This window comes from Lactuca serriola, chromosome 9 (genome assembly GCF_051521515.1).
Source record: "Lactuca serriola cultivar US96UC23 chromosome 9, Lser_US96UC23_V15, whole genome shotgun sequence".
Taxonomy (NCBI): Eukaryota; Viridiplantae; Streptophyta; class Magnoliopsida; order Asterales; family Asteraceae; genus Lactuca; species Lactuca serriola.
Genome location: NC_136416.1, coordinates 146,983,248 through 147,000,503, shown reverse-complemented (window position 1 = coordinate 147,000,503; position 17,256 = coordinate 146,983,248). Strand labels below are relative to the sequence as shown.

Here is a 17,256-nt window from a genome sequence, read left to right as displayed (position 1 = left end):
CTTGAAGGAAATGATGATGGGAGAGTACTGCCCAAGGGGCGAAGTACAAAAGCTGGAACAAGAGCTATGGGAGCTCAAGATGGTCGGCTCAAACATAGTAGCATACACTGACAAGTTTAGCGACTTGGTAGCACTGTGCCCCAGGATGGTTACCCCGGAGAGCAAGAAGATAGAAAGGTACATCTGGGGTCTGACTGCCCTGACCCAAGGAGATGTGTTGTCTTCTAACCCAACCACATTCGATGGTGCCAAACGCCCGGCCCAGCGACTCATCGACCATGATGTCCGCCATGGCGTAGAAGTCTCGGTTCCTGAGCCATTCAACTGAGAGGACTATAATCAAAAGTCGGGGAACAGGAGGAAGAAGAAGCGAACAACACAGGAACCGCCACAAGAGCAACAAATGAGTACCATGTACGCCGATACTACGCCTGCTGCTCCAGCACCTGCCAGTCGATATGTTGGAACCCTTCCGAAGTGTGGAAACTGCAACTATCACCATACTGGAGTATGCTGGGAAATGCAGTGTCTGAACTGCCATAGAAAAGGACACACAGTCCGTTTCTGCAGGGCACCAGCTTAACTGATCTCCCAAGCCACCAAAGTTGAAGAAAACAAAGCCTGTTATTGCTATGGTGAGGCTGGACACTATCAGAGAGACTTCCCTATAATGAAGAACTCAGGCGCGGATGGACGCATTCTGATGATCACTGCAGGGGAATCAACCTCGGAGTCGCCAGCGATCAGCGGTACGTTTTCGAAATAATAGTTACTTTAAAAATTAATTTATATTTATATAAGATTAAAACTTGGGGGAAAATACTTAAAAGTAATTTTAATAACTCACTTATTGGAAAGGATCACAGTATTCAAGAGAACTAAAAGATCCGTTCAGAGAAGCTATGATGGCTCAGCATATACATCAGGATTGTCTTATTCATCTTAATTATTCATAACTTGTATATGACAGGCGATCGTAGTGGTACCAAAGAGGATCGTGGTATAAACTATCGACACTAGTTATCAAAACACTTTCATTTGTATGTACTTGCTCATCGCGATACGATGCATAGAAGTGTTAACATAAAAGGGGAGAACAGAAAGCACTAGAACAGTTACAAAGAGTACATTGTCGAACACACTAGGAGTACATTGTCGAACACATTAGGAGTACATTGTCGAACAAACTAGGGGTACATCATTGTATAACAGACGTTTCTTTCAAATCAGCCAGAACTTTGTTCAGTAAAGAGTCTGTTACTATCAATCGTCATGAATTGGCGTGGTCCTCACCATACTAAGTTCATAGGTTTCTATCGCCTTGGCCGTCAAATTCGCGAAACCTTCATCATCCGTATCGACAGTCCGACCTAAACCTCAGTTTTATCTTTTGTATTCTAAACCCCGAAGTATTCGTGCAAATGGTACTTTGTCCTCCAAGGCCTTGCTATCGTATGTTCCATAACCCGTCATCAAATACCACTCGTCCAGAAGACCAAGTTCGAGCACAGAGGCTAAGGACGAATACAACCCACCTATTACTATTCAATGTACATGCGAGGATGGTATATGATTATGATTACGCAGATTTAGTATGTGTGTTTCCGCCCTATCTCCTATTCCTTGTTTGGTTGTGGACCTGGGGCAGAGTCGCACATCCGACCGTCTTAGAAATCTTAATTAAATACGACTTGTATACACGAGGTAATGATAGATGCACCAAGTATGAATCCGATCATGAACACTAGGGCAAAGTTGTCAGGTCTATGAGTGGGTATTCTACAAATCAAAGGAGCGCAACCCCAGTAGTACTGCTAAGAAAGCTAATTTCAGGACGAAATTCCCTCTAACGGGGGTATGATGTGACAACCCGGAAAAATTTTGCATTGAAAGCTCAGTCAGTCAAATCAACTGAGTGTCAGACTCCTTGCTAATGAGTTCCAGCCTTGTTAAAGGTCATTTTAAGGAGTTTTAGCCTAGTAACCCAAGACCATTGCCTCAAAATGCATTGGTTAGACCATCCTATCCACCCCCACAAACTCATTACCAACATCAACAACCACACTATCAACCCAAACCGCACCCTCCACATCATCATCAACAACCTCCTCAATCTCAACCAAGTAGCTCTGGAATGTCTCTTGAAGACATTTTCAAATCTCTAGCCACTAGTACCCAACAATTCCAAAAAGAGACAAGGACTAGTATCTCCAACCTTGAAGCACAAATGGGAGATATAGTTACGTCCATAAGAAAGTTGGAATCCCATGGTAAACTCCCTTCTCAAACCGAAAAGAACCCAAATGTCAATGTGGTGACCTTGAGAAGTGGCAAACAAGCCGGAGAAAGTAGTTCAAAGAAGAAGCCAAGGGAAGAAGAGGAAGAAATAGAGATCATTCCCGTTGAAGTACCTATAGTCAAGAACGATGCACAAGTGGGAGCCCCAAAGAAGACTACCCCTTTAGTAACACCAATATCCACTCAACCACCGTTCCCCTCCCGATTTGCAACTTCAAAGAAGAATATGGAGGAGAAAGAGATCTTGGACACCTTCTGAAAGGTGGAAGTAAACATCCCTTTACTTGACGCGATCAAACAAATTCCGAGATATGCAAAGTTCTTGAAGGATCTTTGCACCAACAAGAGAAAGTTGAAAGGGAATGAGAAAATCTCGATGAACGAAAACGCATCCGCGGTTTTACAAAGGAAGCTTCCACCCAAGTGTAAAGATCCCGGAATGTTCACAGTCCCTTGAAAGATTGGAGATGTCACCTTTGGTAGTGCTATGCTTGATCTTTGTGCCTCTATCAATGTCATGCCATACTCGGTGTATGAATCATTGAATGTCGGACCCTTAAGCGAAACCGGTGTCATAATATCTCTTGCGGATAAATCAAGTGTCTTTCCTAGAGGTGTTTTGGAAGATGTCCTAGTTCAAGTAAACCAATTGGTCTTCCCGGTGGATTTCTACATGATTGACCTAGATGGACAAGTATCCTCAAAATCGGGTATAATCTTACTTGGGCGACCATTCTTGAAAACGGCTAGAACAAAGATTGATGTATATGCGGGAAGCTTGACAATGGAGTTTGATGGTGAAACAATAAGTTTCAACATTTATGACGCTACGAGATATCCTAGTGATGTTTCCTCTTTGTGTTTTGTTGATATTATTGAACCAATGACCCAAGACTTGTTCGAGTTGTGTGATGATGACATTTTGGAGATGATCTTGAGCAAGGGGTTTGACTGTGCAAAATTGGCCAAGAAATTGAAGCTTTACTCACTAGACCCCGAAATTGAAAGATTAGTCAACAATTTTGAAATCATGAAGACCACCCAATTTAGTGTGAAGCAGATTGAATTACCTCAAACTCACACGAGATTGCTACCCTCCCTTGTCCAACCACCCAAATTAGAATTGAAGATCCTCCCTCAACATTTGAAGTACGCGTACTTGGGAGACAACGAGACTCTCCTGGTCATCATTTCAACTAACCTAACCAAGTGCGAAGAGGAACAACTCCTAAAGGTGTTGAGGGAACATAAAGAAGCAATGGGTTGGACGATTGCGGATATTAAAGGATTAAGTCCCTCCACTTGTATGCACAAGATCCTAATGGAGGATGAATGCAAGCCAAGCCGGGACGCACAAAGAAGGTTGAATCCGCCAATGATGGAAGTGGTCAAGAAAGATATTTTGAAGCTCCTAGACGCGGGGATGATCTACCCAATCTCGGATAGCAAGTGGGTGAGCCCGGTGCAAGTCGTTCCAAAGAAGACGGGAATCACGGTGGTCAAGAACAACAAAGGTATGATGGTCCCCACCCGTGTGCAAAACGGGTGGTGAGTATGTATTGACTACCGCAAACTCAATGCAAGTACAAGGAAAGATCATTTCCCATTGCCTTTCATTGACCAAATGTTAAAAAGGTTGGCCGGGAAATCTCATTATTGTTGTCTCGACGGGTATTTCGGTTTTCACCAAATCCCGGTGGCACCGGAGGACCAAGAAAAGACAACATTTACATGTCCATTTGGTACTTTTACATATCGGAGAATGTCATTCGGGTTATGTAATGCCCCGGCCACTTTCCAACGTTGCATGGTTAGTATCTTTTCGGAATACGTTGAAAACATAATTGAGGTTTTTATGGATGATTTCACGGTATATGGCAACTCTTTTCAAGAATGTTTAACCAATCTCACAAAATTTTAAAAAGATGCATTGAAACAAACTTGGTTTTGAATTTTGAGAAGTGTCATTTCATGGTGAGTCAAGGTCTCATTTTAGGTCACATTGTGTCTAAAAAAGGAATTGAGGTAGATAAGGCCAAAATTGATGTTATTCAAAGCTTATCTTACCCGACTTGTGTTCGGGAAGTTTGTTCTTTTTTAGGCCATGCAGGTTTCTACCGAAGTTTCATCAAGGATTTTTCAAAGATAACAAGACCAATGTGCCAACTCTTGCAAAAGGAGGTCGATTTCAAGTTCAATGAGGCATGCAAAGAAGCTTTTGACAAGCTCAAAGAGTTGCTTACATCCGCTCCCATGATGCAAGCACCAAATTGGAATCTCCCCTTTGAGATCATGTATGATGCAAGCAACTATGCGATAGGCGCCATTATGGGTCAAAAGAATGGGAGGGCCTCCCACGTGATCTATTATGCATCAAGGACACTAGACAATGCTCAAAGCAACTACTCTACCACGGAAAAAGAGCTATTGGCCATAGTGTTCGCCTTGGAGAAATTCAGACAATACCTACTCGGTACCAAGGTCATAGTGTATTCGGATCACGCAGCTCTCAAGTACTTGATGACGAAGAAAGATGCAAAGCCGAGACTCATTCGATGGATCCTGTTGTTACAAGAATTTGACCTGGAAATTCACGACAAGAGCAGATGCGAGAACCTCGTTGCCGATCATCTAAGCCGGATCACTTCAAATGAAACTCCTCTCCCATTGCGGGACGAGTTTCCGGATAAGCATCTCTTTTCCCTTACTCAATCTATTCCTTGGTATGCCGATATCGTTAACTTTTTGGTCACAAAAAGGTATCCCGACACATTCACACGTGCTCAAAAAGACAAGCTCAAAAGTGATGCAAAATATTATGTGTGGGATGAGCCTTATTTGTGGAAACATTGTCCCGATCAAATCATTAGGCGATGTGTACCCCAACAAGAGCACCAATCCATTTTGCAATTTTGTCATGAATTCGCTTGTGGGGGACACTTCGGACGTAGCCGGACTTTGAGAAAAGTCCTTGAGTGTGGATTATTTTGGCCAACCATGTCACGCGATTGTTATATGTTTTGCAAAACTTGTGAGCGGTGCCAAAGGACGGGAAACATTTCGCATAAGAACCAAATTCCCCAAAATCCAATCCTTGTTTGTGAAATTTTTGACATATGGGGGATTGATTTCTTGGGCCCATTTCCCGTCTCATTTGGCAACGTTTATATTTTACTCGCGGTTGACTATGTTTCTAAATGGGTTGACGCCAAAGCCACAAGATCGAACGATGCCAAAACGGTTAGTGAGTTTTTAAAGACTAATGTTTTTGCGAGGTTTGGTGTCCTAGGGCTTTGATTAGTGATAGAGGGACGCACTTTTGCAACAAAATGATGGAGGCTCTATTGAAGAAGTACCACGTGACCCATCGTGTCTCTACAGTCTATCACCCTCAAACGAATAGTCAAGCGGAGGTTTCGAATCGTGAATTGAAGTCTATTCTAGAGAAAAAAGTGAATCCGACAAGGAAGGATTGGAGTTTGAGACTTGACGATGCCTTATGGGCCTATCGGACTGCGTACAAGACCCCGATAGATATGTCCCCGTTTAGGTTGGTCTTTGGAAAGCCATGTCATCTTCCCGTCGAGTTAGAGCACCGTGCATTTTGGGCGGTCAAGCAATGCAACTTCAACATTGACGAGGCGGGAAGGCATAGGAAACTTCAACTCCAAGAGCTAGAAGAATTGAGAAACGACTCCTATGAAAACGCAAGGATTTATAAGAAAAAAACGAAGCTCTTCCACGACAAGTCCATCACCCGGAAGAATTTTGAACCGGGGCATAGGGTCTTACTTTACCATTCATGATTGAAGTTATTTCCAGGAAAATTGAGGTCAAGATGGATAGGTCCGTTTGTTGTGTTAAAAGTTTTTGAACATGCAGCAGTTGAAATTCAAAGTGAAGAAACGGGGTAAGTTTTTAAAGTCAATGGGTATCGATTGAAACCTTTCTAAGAAGGTTTTAATGCGAATATCCTAGATGTCATCCAATTGGATGCCCCGATGTACTGAAATCAAGAAGGGAGCACGTCTCGCCAAAAACGTTAAAGAAGGACATTTTTGGAAAACAAAAAGTTTTCAACTTTTCTAGTTCCGAATAAATGTCGTGGTTGGTTCATTTTTGGATTTAACATCTTTTCTCCTTCCTTATTGAGATAAAAGAATGTGGAATTAAGGGCCCGGTGTTCGTAATGGTGAAAGAGAAAAAAGAATGTTGGAATATGTCAACTCAACCCACGCGGTCCGCGTGTAGTCGAGTATCCGTCCGCGTGTTTATTAACATGGACCGTGTGTGGTCCATCTATCATCCGCTTCCATTATCAGGAAAACAGAAGAGTTTCAGCTCAACCCACGCAGTCCGCGTGTGATCGAGTCCTTGTCCGCGTGTTTATTAACGCGGTCCGCGTGTGGTCCCTCTATCGTCCGCGTCCATTAAACGAAAATAGAAGACATCCAGTGAAACTCACGCGGTTCGTGTGTACCCGATGCCTCGTCCGCATGACTTGTTGACCAGCGTTGACTATTTTTATGACTAGGTTTGACCGCCAATTACCCTACCTTATACCTAGCCGACCCTTTCTTCTTCCCCACTTCTTCTTCTTCTTCTCCCTAACCTCCATTAGAGAACCTTCATCTCCACCACTAAAACTCACATTCCCGTCAAACCGCCGGTCGGACTTTCGCGAGACCACCGCCATTCTTCTCCAAATTCAGAGCTCTACAAGCCCCACTAAAACAACGGTCCGATCTGTTGCTGTATCTCGGGGTGCCACAACTCTCCCACCGCCACTTTCTGGGCGATTTCCGGCCACCTCTCGTGATTCCACCACCACCATTGTACTCCTCTTGGGCAAGGCTACAAACCCCACCAAAAATATTTCCCAAAGCTCACCGGAAAGTTTCGCCAGAATTTCAAGTCATTGCCGGATTCGTCGGGTTTTCGCGGTAAATTGCTTCTCTCGGGATATCAAACAAAAGCTTAAAGCTTGGGGTGGAGAGTTGCAAGATTGTCAAATCCCGAATTTTCGCGCACAAACTTTGAACTTTCATCAAAAACGGGTATTTTGTTTCCTTTGTTTAATTGATCAAGATTCATGTCCGTTCATATGCTATTGTATCCAATGAATTTAGGAATACCTTCTTGCTTTGATTATTGAAATGCCTTAGAAGACCATAGGATGTTAGTTGGTGATTTAGGGTTGACATATTGTTTGTTGAAATTGTGGTTCGTGTAGTGGTTATTTTTTCGTGCAGGAAGTCCATGTCTACTTCAAGGAAGCGTTCGGCTGCTAGCCGAGGCAAAGCCCCGACAAGAGATCAAAGCGATGCTCCCGATGTCCTAAGGTTTCGGGATGCCAAGGCAGCCGAAAACTACACAAAGAGCTTGCCTCGAAAAGTTGCATCTACCAAATTTGTGTGCAAGCCCACGCTTATATCACTTGGGGTTCTTGAAGGGGTCACCCAATTGTTCCGTAACATTAGGTGGGAAAACCTTCTCAACCTCATGGCGCACACTTACGAGCTCCCCACTAGAGAGTTTCTCGCCGACAGCGGGTACGACAGCGAAAAAAAGAAAGCCGCATTCCAGCTTCTAGGGGACCGAAGGTACATCGATTTTGCAATGATAAACGACATCTTGGGCTTGCCTTCTTCAAACACATCCACGATTTTCGACGTCCTACCTACTGAGTTCAATCACGAGGTGTGAAAGGCCGCCAATCCCGGACTTTGCTTCATTCTTCTTCTAAAAACGCGCCGACATGAGATCCAAGACGTCCGGTGATATTTGTATTGGGGGATTTGTCACACTTTTGGCTCGCGTTCTTGACATCAAGCTCCCTGATGAATTCCAACCTGTTGACAACAAAAATCTTTTGGATGAGCGCGCCCTCATAAACATGCACCACATCCGTCGCAGAAACAGGAGCAACTTCACGTGGTTTTTTCCTCAAGGGGTCGGGTATCTCGTTCTTCCCGACCCTCGAGTCACCAACTTCACCTTCAACGATCGCACTCAGTGGAGACTCGCGAGGACCATCACTCAGTCAGTCCATGAGGATGTGCTCCAAGATCAAGATGATGACGAGATGCCTATGGATGACGAGCCCGGCGATGAGCCCACCCATGGTCCACAGCTAGCCCAGCCTCAAGCCCCTCCCGGGTATTACCCGCTTCCCCCCAATTTTGCGAGCGATTCGATGCGCTTTGTGTCTCACACCAAATCATGTCCCAACAAATGCACCATATGTGGGGATGGCACCGATCCCAAAACCATTTCGATAACGTCCCAGTTCCGCCTCCCTATCCATACCCCCACCCACCCATCCTTATCCCCCTCCACCTTACCCTTACCCCTACCCCCAATACCTGTATCCTCCTCCCGATCCGCCGGTTTAGGTACTTTCGCCTCGCCCCAAGCATTGAGGACAATGCTTATTTCTAAGCTTGGGGTGGGGTATTCCCTTTTTGTTCTTTTTTCTTTCTCATGCATTTTAGCTTAGGTTGCATAGCATTTAGCCTTAAATTGCATTCATTTTAGTTTTTACTTTTATAAAATTCCAAAAAGATTTCATTTTATTCTTTTTATTTTTATTTTTTTTATTTTTGTTTTGCATGGCATTTAGCTTAGGGTATTAACATTCATGCATTTTTGTTGTCTGTTTATTCTCACCTCTCTTGGATGCCATGGAACAGGTTCACAGTTATTGTATCATTATTGGTCCAGGATCTTGTTGCTATCTCACCCATCGAACCGGGACCACTAGCTGCAACTTGGGATTTCATACTTGGGATCAGATGCTGGTAGCTTAAAGGGGTAAGTGATCATGGCCAGGTAGTTTCATGAAAAATTATGCGTACAATACTAACAACTGTAGGATATACTATAGCAATGGATGTTCTTAGCCTTGCGGTCACTACCGCCGAGAGGATCACACTTGATCATGTTTGAGCCGTTAGGATGAAGCACTAGTGCTTGTCCCCGAGTAGAATCTATATCCGGTGTTTTTACATCACCATATCTTTTTTGCGATTTTCTTACGATTTTAGAGAAGTCTTTTAGTCCGCATGTGGACATTTTCATGAATAAAAAAAATCACAAGTTTGAAAGGAGCTTACATTACATCTTTATGCTCCACACATGGTCATTTTTACATTTAGGCCATTCGGATTATATCATTACCCTTTTGATTCCACTTACACACCTTTGAGAACCAAATTTTCAGTCAGAGGGTTTTCTACTTCAAAAAAAAAGTTTGGGCAGGCAACTTCCCAGCTACAGAAATCTGAGAAGGGTGACCGGTTCAATTATTGAACTAAATTTTCTAACATTTTGGTCACCCGACATTTGATATTCATTTATTTAGGTATGTTTTATTGTATATAGATCGAGTTGTTTTTCGCAAATTGGTGATGTTAGGGAGACTGTCGAGTCGGATACTACGGGAGGTTTGGGCCAACACTAAGTGAACCGATTCCTACAACGGTGCCCGAGCGATTAAACCTAGTTACATATGAGAGAAACCAGCAGACGTGAGATCAGAGTATGCACTTAAAAAGAGCTCTACCCGAGCCCATCCAGTTGCTTTCTCCCTACTACAGATGTTCTTCATTGTATGCATGTTCCATTGAGGCTGCGACTGCTCATCCATCCTTACTCGCCTAAAGGAGTTGTCCTGGCTGTGGTTTATGGTTCCATTGTCATCGGATGAAAAAGTTGTGAGATAGCAGCGAGATCAATTTTGACCATGTTGACTAACGATGAACAGGTTCCATGGTTCTATCCATTCTTTTTATTTCTAGGGTAGTTCGTCCCAAGTTCATTTTAGTCTTGTCTTACTTGAGGACAAGTAAGGTTTAAGCTTGGGGTGATTTGATAGCTTCATTTTATTTACTTCTTTTTGTAGTTTTTTTAGCACATTCCATCTTATTTTAGTCAATCTTCATGCATATTTTCTCTTTTTGTCATTTTTCTCCTTCACCGGGTGCTTTCTAGTCTTTTGAGCTTAATTGCAGGATTTTTCGAAGACTATTTGTTATTGGAGGCTTAGAAGGATGCGGGACTCATGGAAGCATGTGATTTGCTTGCGGACTTGAAGTGGTGTGATTGGGCTAGGTGCTTGCGTAAAAGAAGAAATCAATTTGGATCTAATTTATGGGCAAAGATGATGATGAGACGGCGCAAAATCGAGCTACAAGAAATTTGAGGAGTATTGGGTCAATCATTAGAAGGCTTTGGAATGGAAAATGGGTCTTAAGGATTTATGATTATGGGCTAAAGTTGAAGAAATGAAGATTGGGCTTAAATGCATGTTAAATGGCCCAAGTTTCACATTCAGCATAACCCACGCGGTCCACGTGAATTGGGCTGAGTTGTTTCCGGGTTTTGACTTGTTGACTCTATTTGTGGAATTTTGGTGGGTAGCTTTTGGTCTCTTTTTGATTCCGGAAATTAGCCCTCTTTAGCTGGAGATTGGAGGCTCATTTGTAGGGGGGAACTTGAAGAACACATTCCACTTTTTCTCTCTAGGAAGCTTTGGGAAGATTTGAAGAATATTTGGAAGATTAGTGTAATTTCCTTTCATCTTGAATCTAATACAATGTTTGGTATCTCTAATCCCTCTTGTTTTTGTTTAATCTTAGCCATGCTTGGCTAGATTTTCATTTGGTTGACTTGGATGTAATTGCTTGAATGTTTTGGTTATTTTGAAGAACTCCATGAACTTGTGTTGAGTATTTATGATTATATTTTCTATGAAAACTTCCTTTATGGTTATATATCTCTAGTCATGAATATTGATATATGAATGTTATCTTTGTTGGTAAAATTCTTGACTAAGTAACGGGTCTTCAATTTAGCAAGCAACAATTAGTTTAAATGTTTGTTTGCATTTCATTTTCACTAAGAAAATATTTTCTCCATAGTGGTAATGAAAGCAATAGATTACTCTTTGGATTTGGTGACTCTTAAAACCCAATGCTAGTTGGTTTTCACAAAATTACATGCTTCATTAGTTTTGTGACTTTGATTTACGAAATGTGCTATGAGCTTCTCTAGTCATTTTAACACAAAAAGAAGATTTGAGGCAAGTTATGCTTATAAATTGCTATAGCCAAGTTATATTACAAACACAAGTATTGCACCTTGGTATTCTCATGATTATTTAACTAAATGTTCAAGTAATGAAAGTCTAAAGTCAACCATCTCTCCCTTATTGATTTTACATCAAACCCTTATTTTTGTTGAAAATTTCTATTTAAATCATAGTTAATTCTAGTTTGTTTCAAGTATTTCAAAACACCAAAACCCCCCATTTTATTTTTATTGTCATTTAACAAGTATTTTTACAAATAGATTTCTCATAGAGTTATAAAATTGGACCAATCTCTGTGGATACGATCCCTTTACCACTATACACTACTTTAGTGTGTAATATTTAGGGTTATTATGTTTGTTGGCCTCGACAACCACCACTTACCATGGTTTCATATTCATCAGCATAAGAGATACTTGTCAGGTCCTTAAATGGCAAAGGGTTGTTCATGTCCCTAACCTCCTAGTTTAAGGTATGACATGGTACCATTATGAATTAATGGTGAATCTTTGATTCTAGATTGCAACTTACTCTACGATATAGAAGTTGAAACCACTTGTTAATGATTCATGCTGATTTCACCTCAACGTGACTGAAACAATACATTCTCTCATTTATCTTCTTAACAGAGCTTGATGATTCACTGTGTAAAACCACACACTGTTAAAAGCTCGAAATTATGTGCCGATGGGTGTATCATTGTCCGTGACATATTATACGAACCTATCCACTCTTTCCATTTTTCTTCTAAAAAAAGAGATTTATGATTCAGTGTATGACACCACACGTTGATGACATCTCGAATTCCTATGCCAATGAATGATAATTTAAGCCCACACTATCAGGAGACATCACAATCTTACAAGACTATAAGTTGAAACTCCATGCAGCTCGAAGTTAGTTGCTGATGTCAAAAAGGGGGAGAGAATCTTGGTAACACTGAAAATCGTGCTGAAAAAATCTCGCTACTAGAACTACAAAAAAGTACATTCTAAGGGGGAGTCGAGTCAAGATGATGTCAACTTTCTCAGCTCAGCTCAAGCTCATTATCTATTCGTCCTTCGTCTGATGCAATTCATAAATGATTGATGAGTCATTCATCTTCTCAAGGGGAGCATTTGTTAAAACTGCAAGAATCAAGATGTCATTATTATTCTAAGGGGGAGCACAAACCAAAAGCATTCTGCATTCCACTTATATATCAGAAGACGTTTAGTTTTGACATCGTCAAATAGGGGAGATTATAAGGTCACACCTTATGATCTGATGAGTCAAACACATGACACACTGATCTATCAACGTCAGCATATGCACATTGTTAGCACGAATGTATAAATTTTATCAACTTCAACTTATAGTTTAGTTATCCGATTTTTATTCCTTGTATATTAGTGAATGGTATATATAAACATAGAATATATCACAGATCCGATATCTTTATGATAAGATCGGTTCTTAGTATAGATTAGATAAAATCCTATCAATCATGAATTATACATGTATAGATTAGTATATATACAACATTAGTGAAAACCCTAATGTTGTCATTGTGGTCGTGATAGTTTTGATTGTGGCTTTGTGTCATTCGTATTTGTGATAAACTCGTCTTCTTGGTGAAGACAAAACCTCTTTTCTTTGTGAAATGAACAATTTGGAGAACTTTTGTATTATTTACTTTTTGTTGATTATTTTGCTTAGGTTGGTTTTATATTTCTTATCCATACTTGAAATGTATCCGATCGTCACAAACCTTCATATAATATGACAGAGACGAACACACATAATTTGTTGGTGTACTCCGTGTGTTTTTTTAATTATGACAATGAAACATGACATACAAAATACGGGTCGTAAATCCTTCAATTTTCACAAAACATGAAATTTATTTTACGACACACGATTTTGTGTGTCATGAAAAATATACGGTATTTTCTAATAAAAATTACTGAATACGTCTAAAACGAAAGAAAAAACAAAGTGTAGTTTTTTATGAAAAAGATCAATAAATTGAGAGTACTCAACACTAGTTCATAATATGTGTTTTGATGGCGGACATACCACTTTATGTCCGATCTATGTTAGAGAAAAGTAAATCCGGTGTGCATCTTCTAAAAGCTCCAGAGCATTTTATATTATATCATGTTAGAATAAAAGCTCCCCTACATGAGTAAGCGTAGCATGGAACATAGAGTTCCAGACTCGATAGTGATCATTTCTCTAAATGGAAACATGTAGCTCAAATCCTCTTATTCTATATAATGATGTGATATTTTGAAATATAACTTATTTTAAACACATACTAATGCTGATTTCTTACTGGTTTTAAATAATTACAAGTGATTATGGTTTGAAAGGGACTAAAATATTATGAATAATTACTACTAACTGATTTGTTATAAACACATTATGGAAAGACAAGGTTCAATTCATAAAGTAATTTCCAGGAGTAAAAGGCACGATATTATAGGTAGGTTAAATATATACATTCGTTTCAGTTTACAAACGTATAATAAAAGGATATATAACCATTGCTTTTGTGCTTGGTCCGTACGGCATGGTCTGTTTGGAACGATAGTCCATATATACATTATCAAGGACAACATATTTTTCCCCCCAAATTAACTACAAATAATAAATGGAAGTTGAATAATATATGCCTGTTGTGTACTATTTACATATTTTAAAGTAGCTACCCCCGCTACTTCCTATATCAGACTTATAATAAAAGTGTTTCTGACGGAGAGTGTTTGTCAACCCTTTGGGTGTATCCATTGGGTTTTGTGTATTTAATTATAATATAAGTTTTTAACAATTAAATATAGGTATTTACAATTTCATGCATCATGTATGAAGTATATAATTCTTAGCAGCATGGAACATGCATGAGGTGTAGGTTCTTAATTAAATATGAATGTATACATTTTCATCTCTGAATAAAAAGAATACATCGTATAATTTATGATAATAACAATGTTATATTATTTTAAAATGCCTAATAAAAAACTAAACGTAAAATCTGAGGAAGTTGTAATCATGGTTTGGAAATAATTGAAATCTAAACAACATTCAATCAAGGCTTTCTTCAGATTGATTAAATTAATTTAAGAATGCATCGACTGTAAAGGGGGGTTGGGGGAGTGTATTTTTCTTTCTTTTTACAAAATTAGGGTTGTTTCAAGAAAAAAAAAAACAATTTAATAGGATGGTTTTGAATTGCTTTGTAATGAGGTTGTATGAGAATTCTTCGGTTTACGTATCTTATTTTATGTTATAATTATATATTATTTACTTAATAAAAAATGTAATTAGAATTAATACGATTTCCTAACAATTTATATCATTAAAATTGTGGTGACAGTCATAACGTTATATAAATAATAGAAAAAAATAATATACATTTTCCATTATATTTTAGTAGGTAGCTTTTAAATCAAACATTAGTATTTACAACAAAGAAAGAATTTCTTTTATGCTTACTTGGGCATGAGTAAACTGTTACTATTAAAATAATATTTTAAAATGCTTGATAATTAAGTTTACTAAAATGCAATAGTCGGAAAAACATAATTAGTAATTTCACGGCATGTTTTTGCATGTTTGATTAATAAATATTAATAATTTGTATGAATTGAGATCCTATTTTTAATATTCAAACCCAGATAACAAAAACAGCAAGCATTAAAACATTCTTGTTGACAAAAATTTGAAGACCAATTCAAAACATGAAATTCCCACTTATCTTAAAACATAAAATTAATGAAGTCCTTAGTATAAGACACAACTAGAGATTATATTCTAAGGTATCGAAAGCGACCCGCTACCGATCTGAAACTGCAAATGCCTCCTCCCTCAATCCACTATAAATACCACCATCAATCTTCCTACTCAAATCCACCTTTCTTCCCAAAATAATCATTTGATCACCTTCCCCATATAAAGTGATAAAGCGTGTATTCTTTATTCTGAGTAATCAAGACTTGCCATGGCTACTCGTGCTTATGTGTTGGCGATTAGCATGTTGATGCCTATCTTCTTGGCTTCCTTCGTCTCTGCAGACCCCGACTTGCTTCAAGATGTCTGTGTTGCAGATCTTGCCTCAGGTACTTCATCTCTACTTATTCTAAAATGTCAATAAACCACTTTACATTCATTCTGCAATAGACCTCCAAGTTAATGTAGTTATCATTTCCTAGTTTTAGATAACTTAATAATTGAACTCTTTGTTGTCATATCTACTACATTTGGTAGAGTGGCGGCAATCATCATTTTCCATTTGTGATATTCCATTGAAAATATTGCATATTTGCATGATGTGTTTTGTCAGTCGATGAGAAGTTAATTGTTGATGAATTATTGTACAAAAAGCAGATATAAAATTGAACGGATTCCCCTGCAAAAGTAATATTACTGCAGACGATTTTTTCTTTGCGGGGCTAGCGAAGGCAGCTCTCACTAACAACACATTCGGTGCAACTGTTACACCTGCTTTTGTCCAACAAGTCCCTGGGATTAACACTCTGGGCGTGGCCATGGCTCGCATTGATTACGCACCTGGAGGCCTGAACCCACCACACACCCACCCAAGAGCCACCGAGATAGTGTTTGTGTTGACCGGAGAATTGGATGTGGGATTCATAACTACAGCAAACAAACTATTCACAAAGACAATCAAGATGGGTGAAGTGTTTACGTTCCCTAGAGGCTTAATTCACTTCCAGATTAACAATGGAAAGGTTCCTGCAGCGGTGATTGCAGGTTTCAACAGCCAGCTTCCGGGTACTCAAAGGGCGGCAGACACTTTGTTTGGGTCATCTCCTCCGGTGGAAGATGTTGTGTTGACTAAGGCATTCCAAATTGGAACCAAAGAAGTGGAAAAAATCAAGTCCAGGTTTGCTCCTATGAACAAGAAGTAAAATCACAAGTACCCACGTGTTTGATTCATATCGGTTTGATTGGTTTTCTTTTTGGTTGTTCAATAAAAGACGGGAGGAAACAGGTGTCCTGCGGTTCCAGGATATTTTATTTTGTCAATAAAACAGTAATTTTCTTGCTTCTTTTTTCCGTATATAGGCGTCATGTATAAAGATTTATAAACAATTTTTGTTATCATTAATGTTTATATATTATTTGGCAAATAAATGAAAATATCATGTGTCACAACAAAAAATCTCAGATTTAGCCATGACAAAAAGCGTCCAAACAGGGAAGAAAATTCGCTATCAGTACCATCGGCGACATGTCGTCATCGTCGCTATTTCTATGTGGTTAACGCTAAAATGGGGTCGCTATTGCTATTGTCGCTACCAAGTGACGTTGGTAAAAGATTGGGATGTTGCAATTGCCGTCGCCACTATTGATTATTGTGGTACACTGTCAGGAGTTCTATGTCGACCGTTGCTGGAGTTCATCATCAACACTAAAAGGAGTGTTTGTCACAAATGTTGTCACCACAAGTCAACCGTTGCTGGAGTTCATCATCAACACTAAAAGGAGTGTTTGTCACAAATGTTGTCGCCACAAATCAATGACAGAGCCAGAAAGACATGTCCTAGGTAGCACACCGAAAAAATTGCACTATAGGAAAAAATACACAAAAAATTTCCACTTCATCTAAAAATTTAAGGAGTACCACAGCCTACTCCCGACACCTATATAGATCCTCCATGCACAAATACTATTTTTTTAAATATGTTCTATATTATTTATATAATTTATAAATCCACAAAATAATATAAATGCATAAATACTATAATCCAAAAACTGCATTACATTGATAGTAGAAAAATACATAATTCACTGGTTTTAACATTTTATATTGTTACATAATAACACCGATAATCCTCTTTTAAAATAAATATATCTTTTAA

General features: G+C 39.4%; 1 protein-coding gene across 1 annotated transcript; it reads left to right on the top strand.

Annotated features, from left to right (window-relative positions):
* Positions 1-15,276: 15,276 nt before the first annotated feature.
* On the top strand, positions 15,277-16,508 carry LOC145074726 (germin-like protein 5-1). The gene is made up of 2 exons (XM_079021063.1): positions 15,277-15,489; positions 15,758-16,508. Exons 1-2 carry the CDS (start codon positions 15,372-15,374, stop codon positions 16,300-16,302), a joined length of 663 nt encoding a protein of 220 aa, XP_078877189.1. The 5' UTR covers positions 15,277-15,371; the 3' UTR covers positions 16,303-16,508.
* Positions 16,509-17,256: the final 748 nt, after the last annotated feature.

Coding starts and splice junctions, on each gene's coding strand:
- LOC145074726 (XM_079021063.1), top strand. CDS start 15,372: ATGGCTACTCGTGCTTATGTGTTGGCGATTAGCATGTTGATGCCTATC. Junction 15,490..15,757: donor TGTTGCAGATCTTGCCTCAG/GTACTTCATCTC, acceptor TACAAAAAGCAG/ATATAAAATTGAACGGATTC.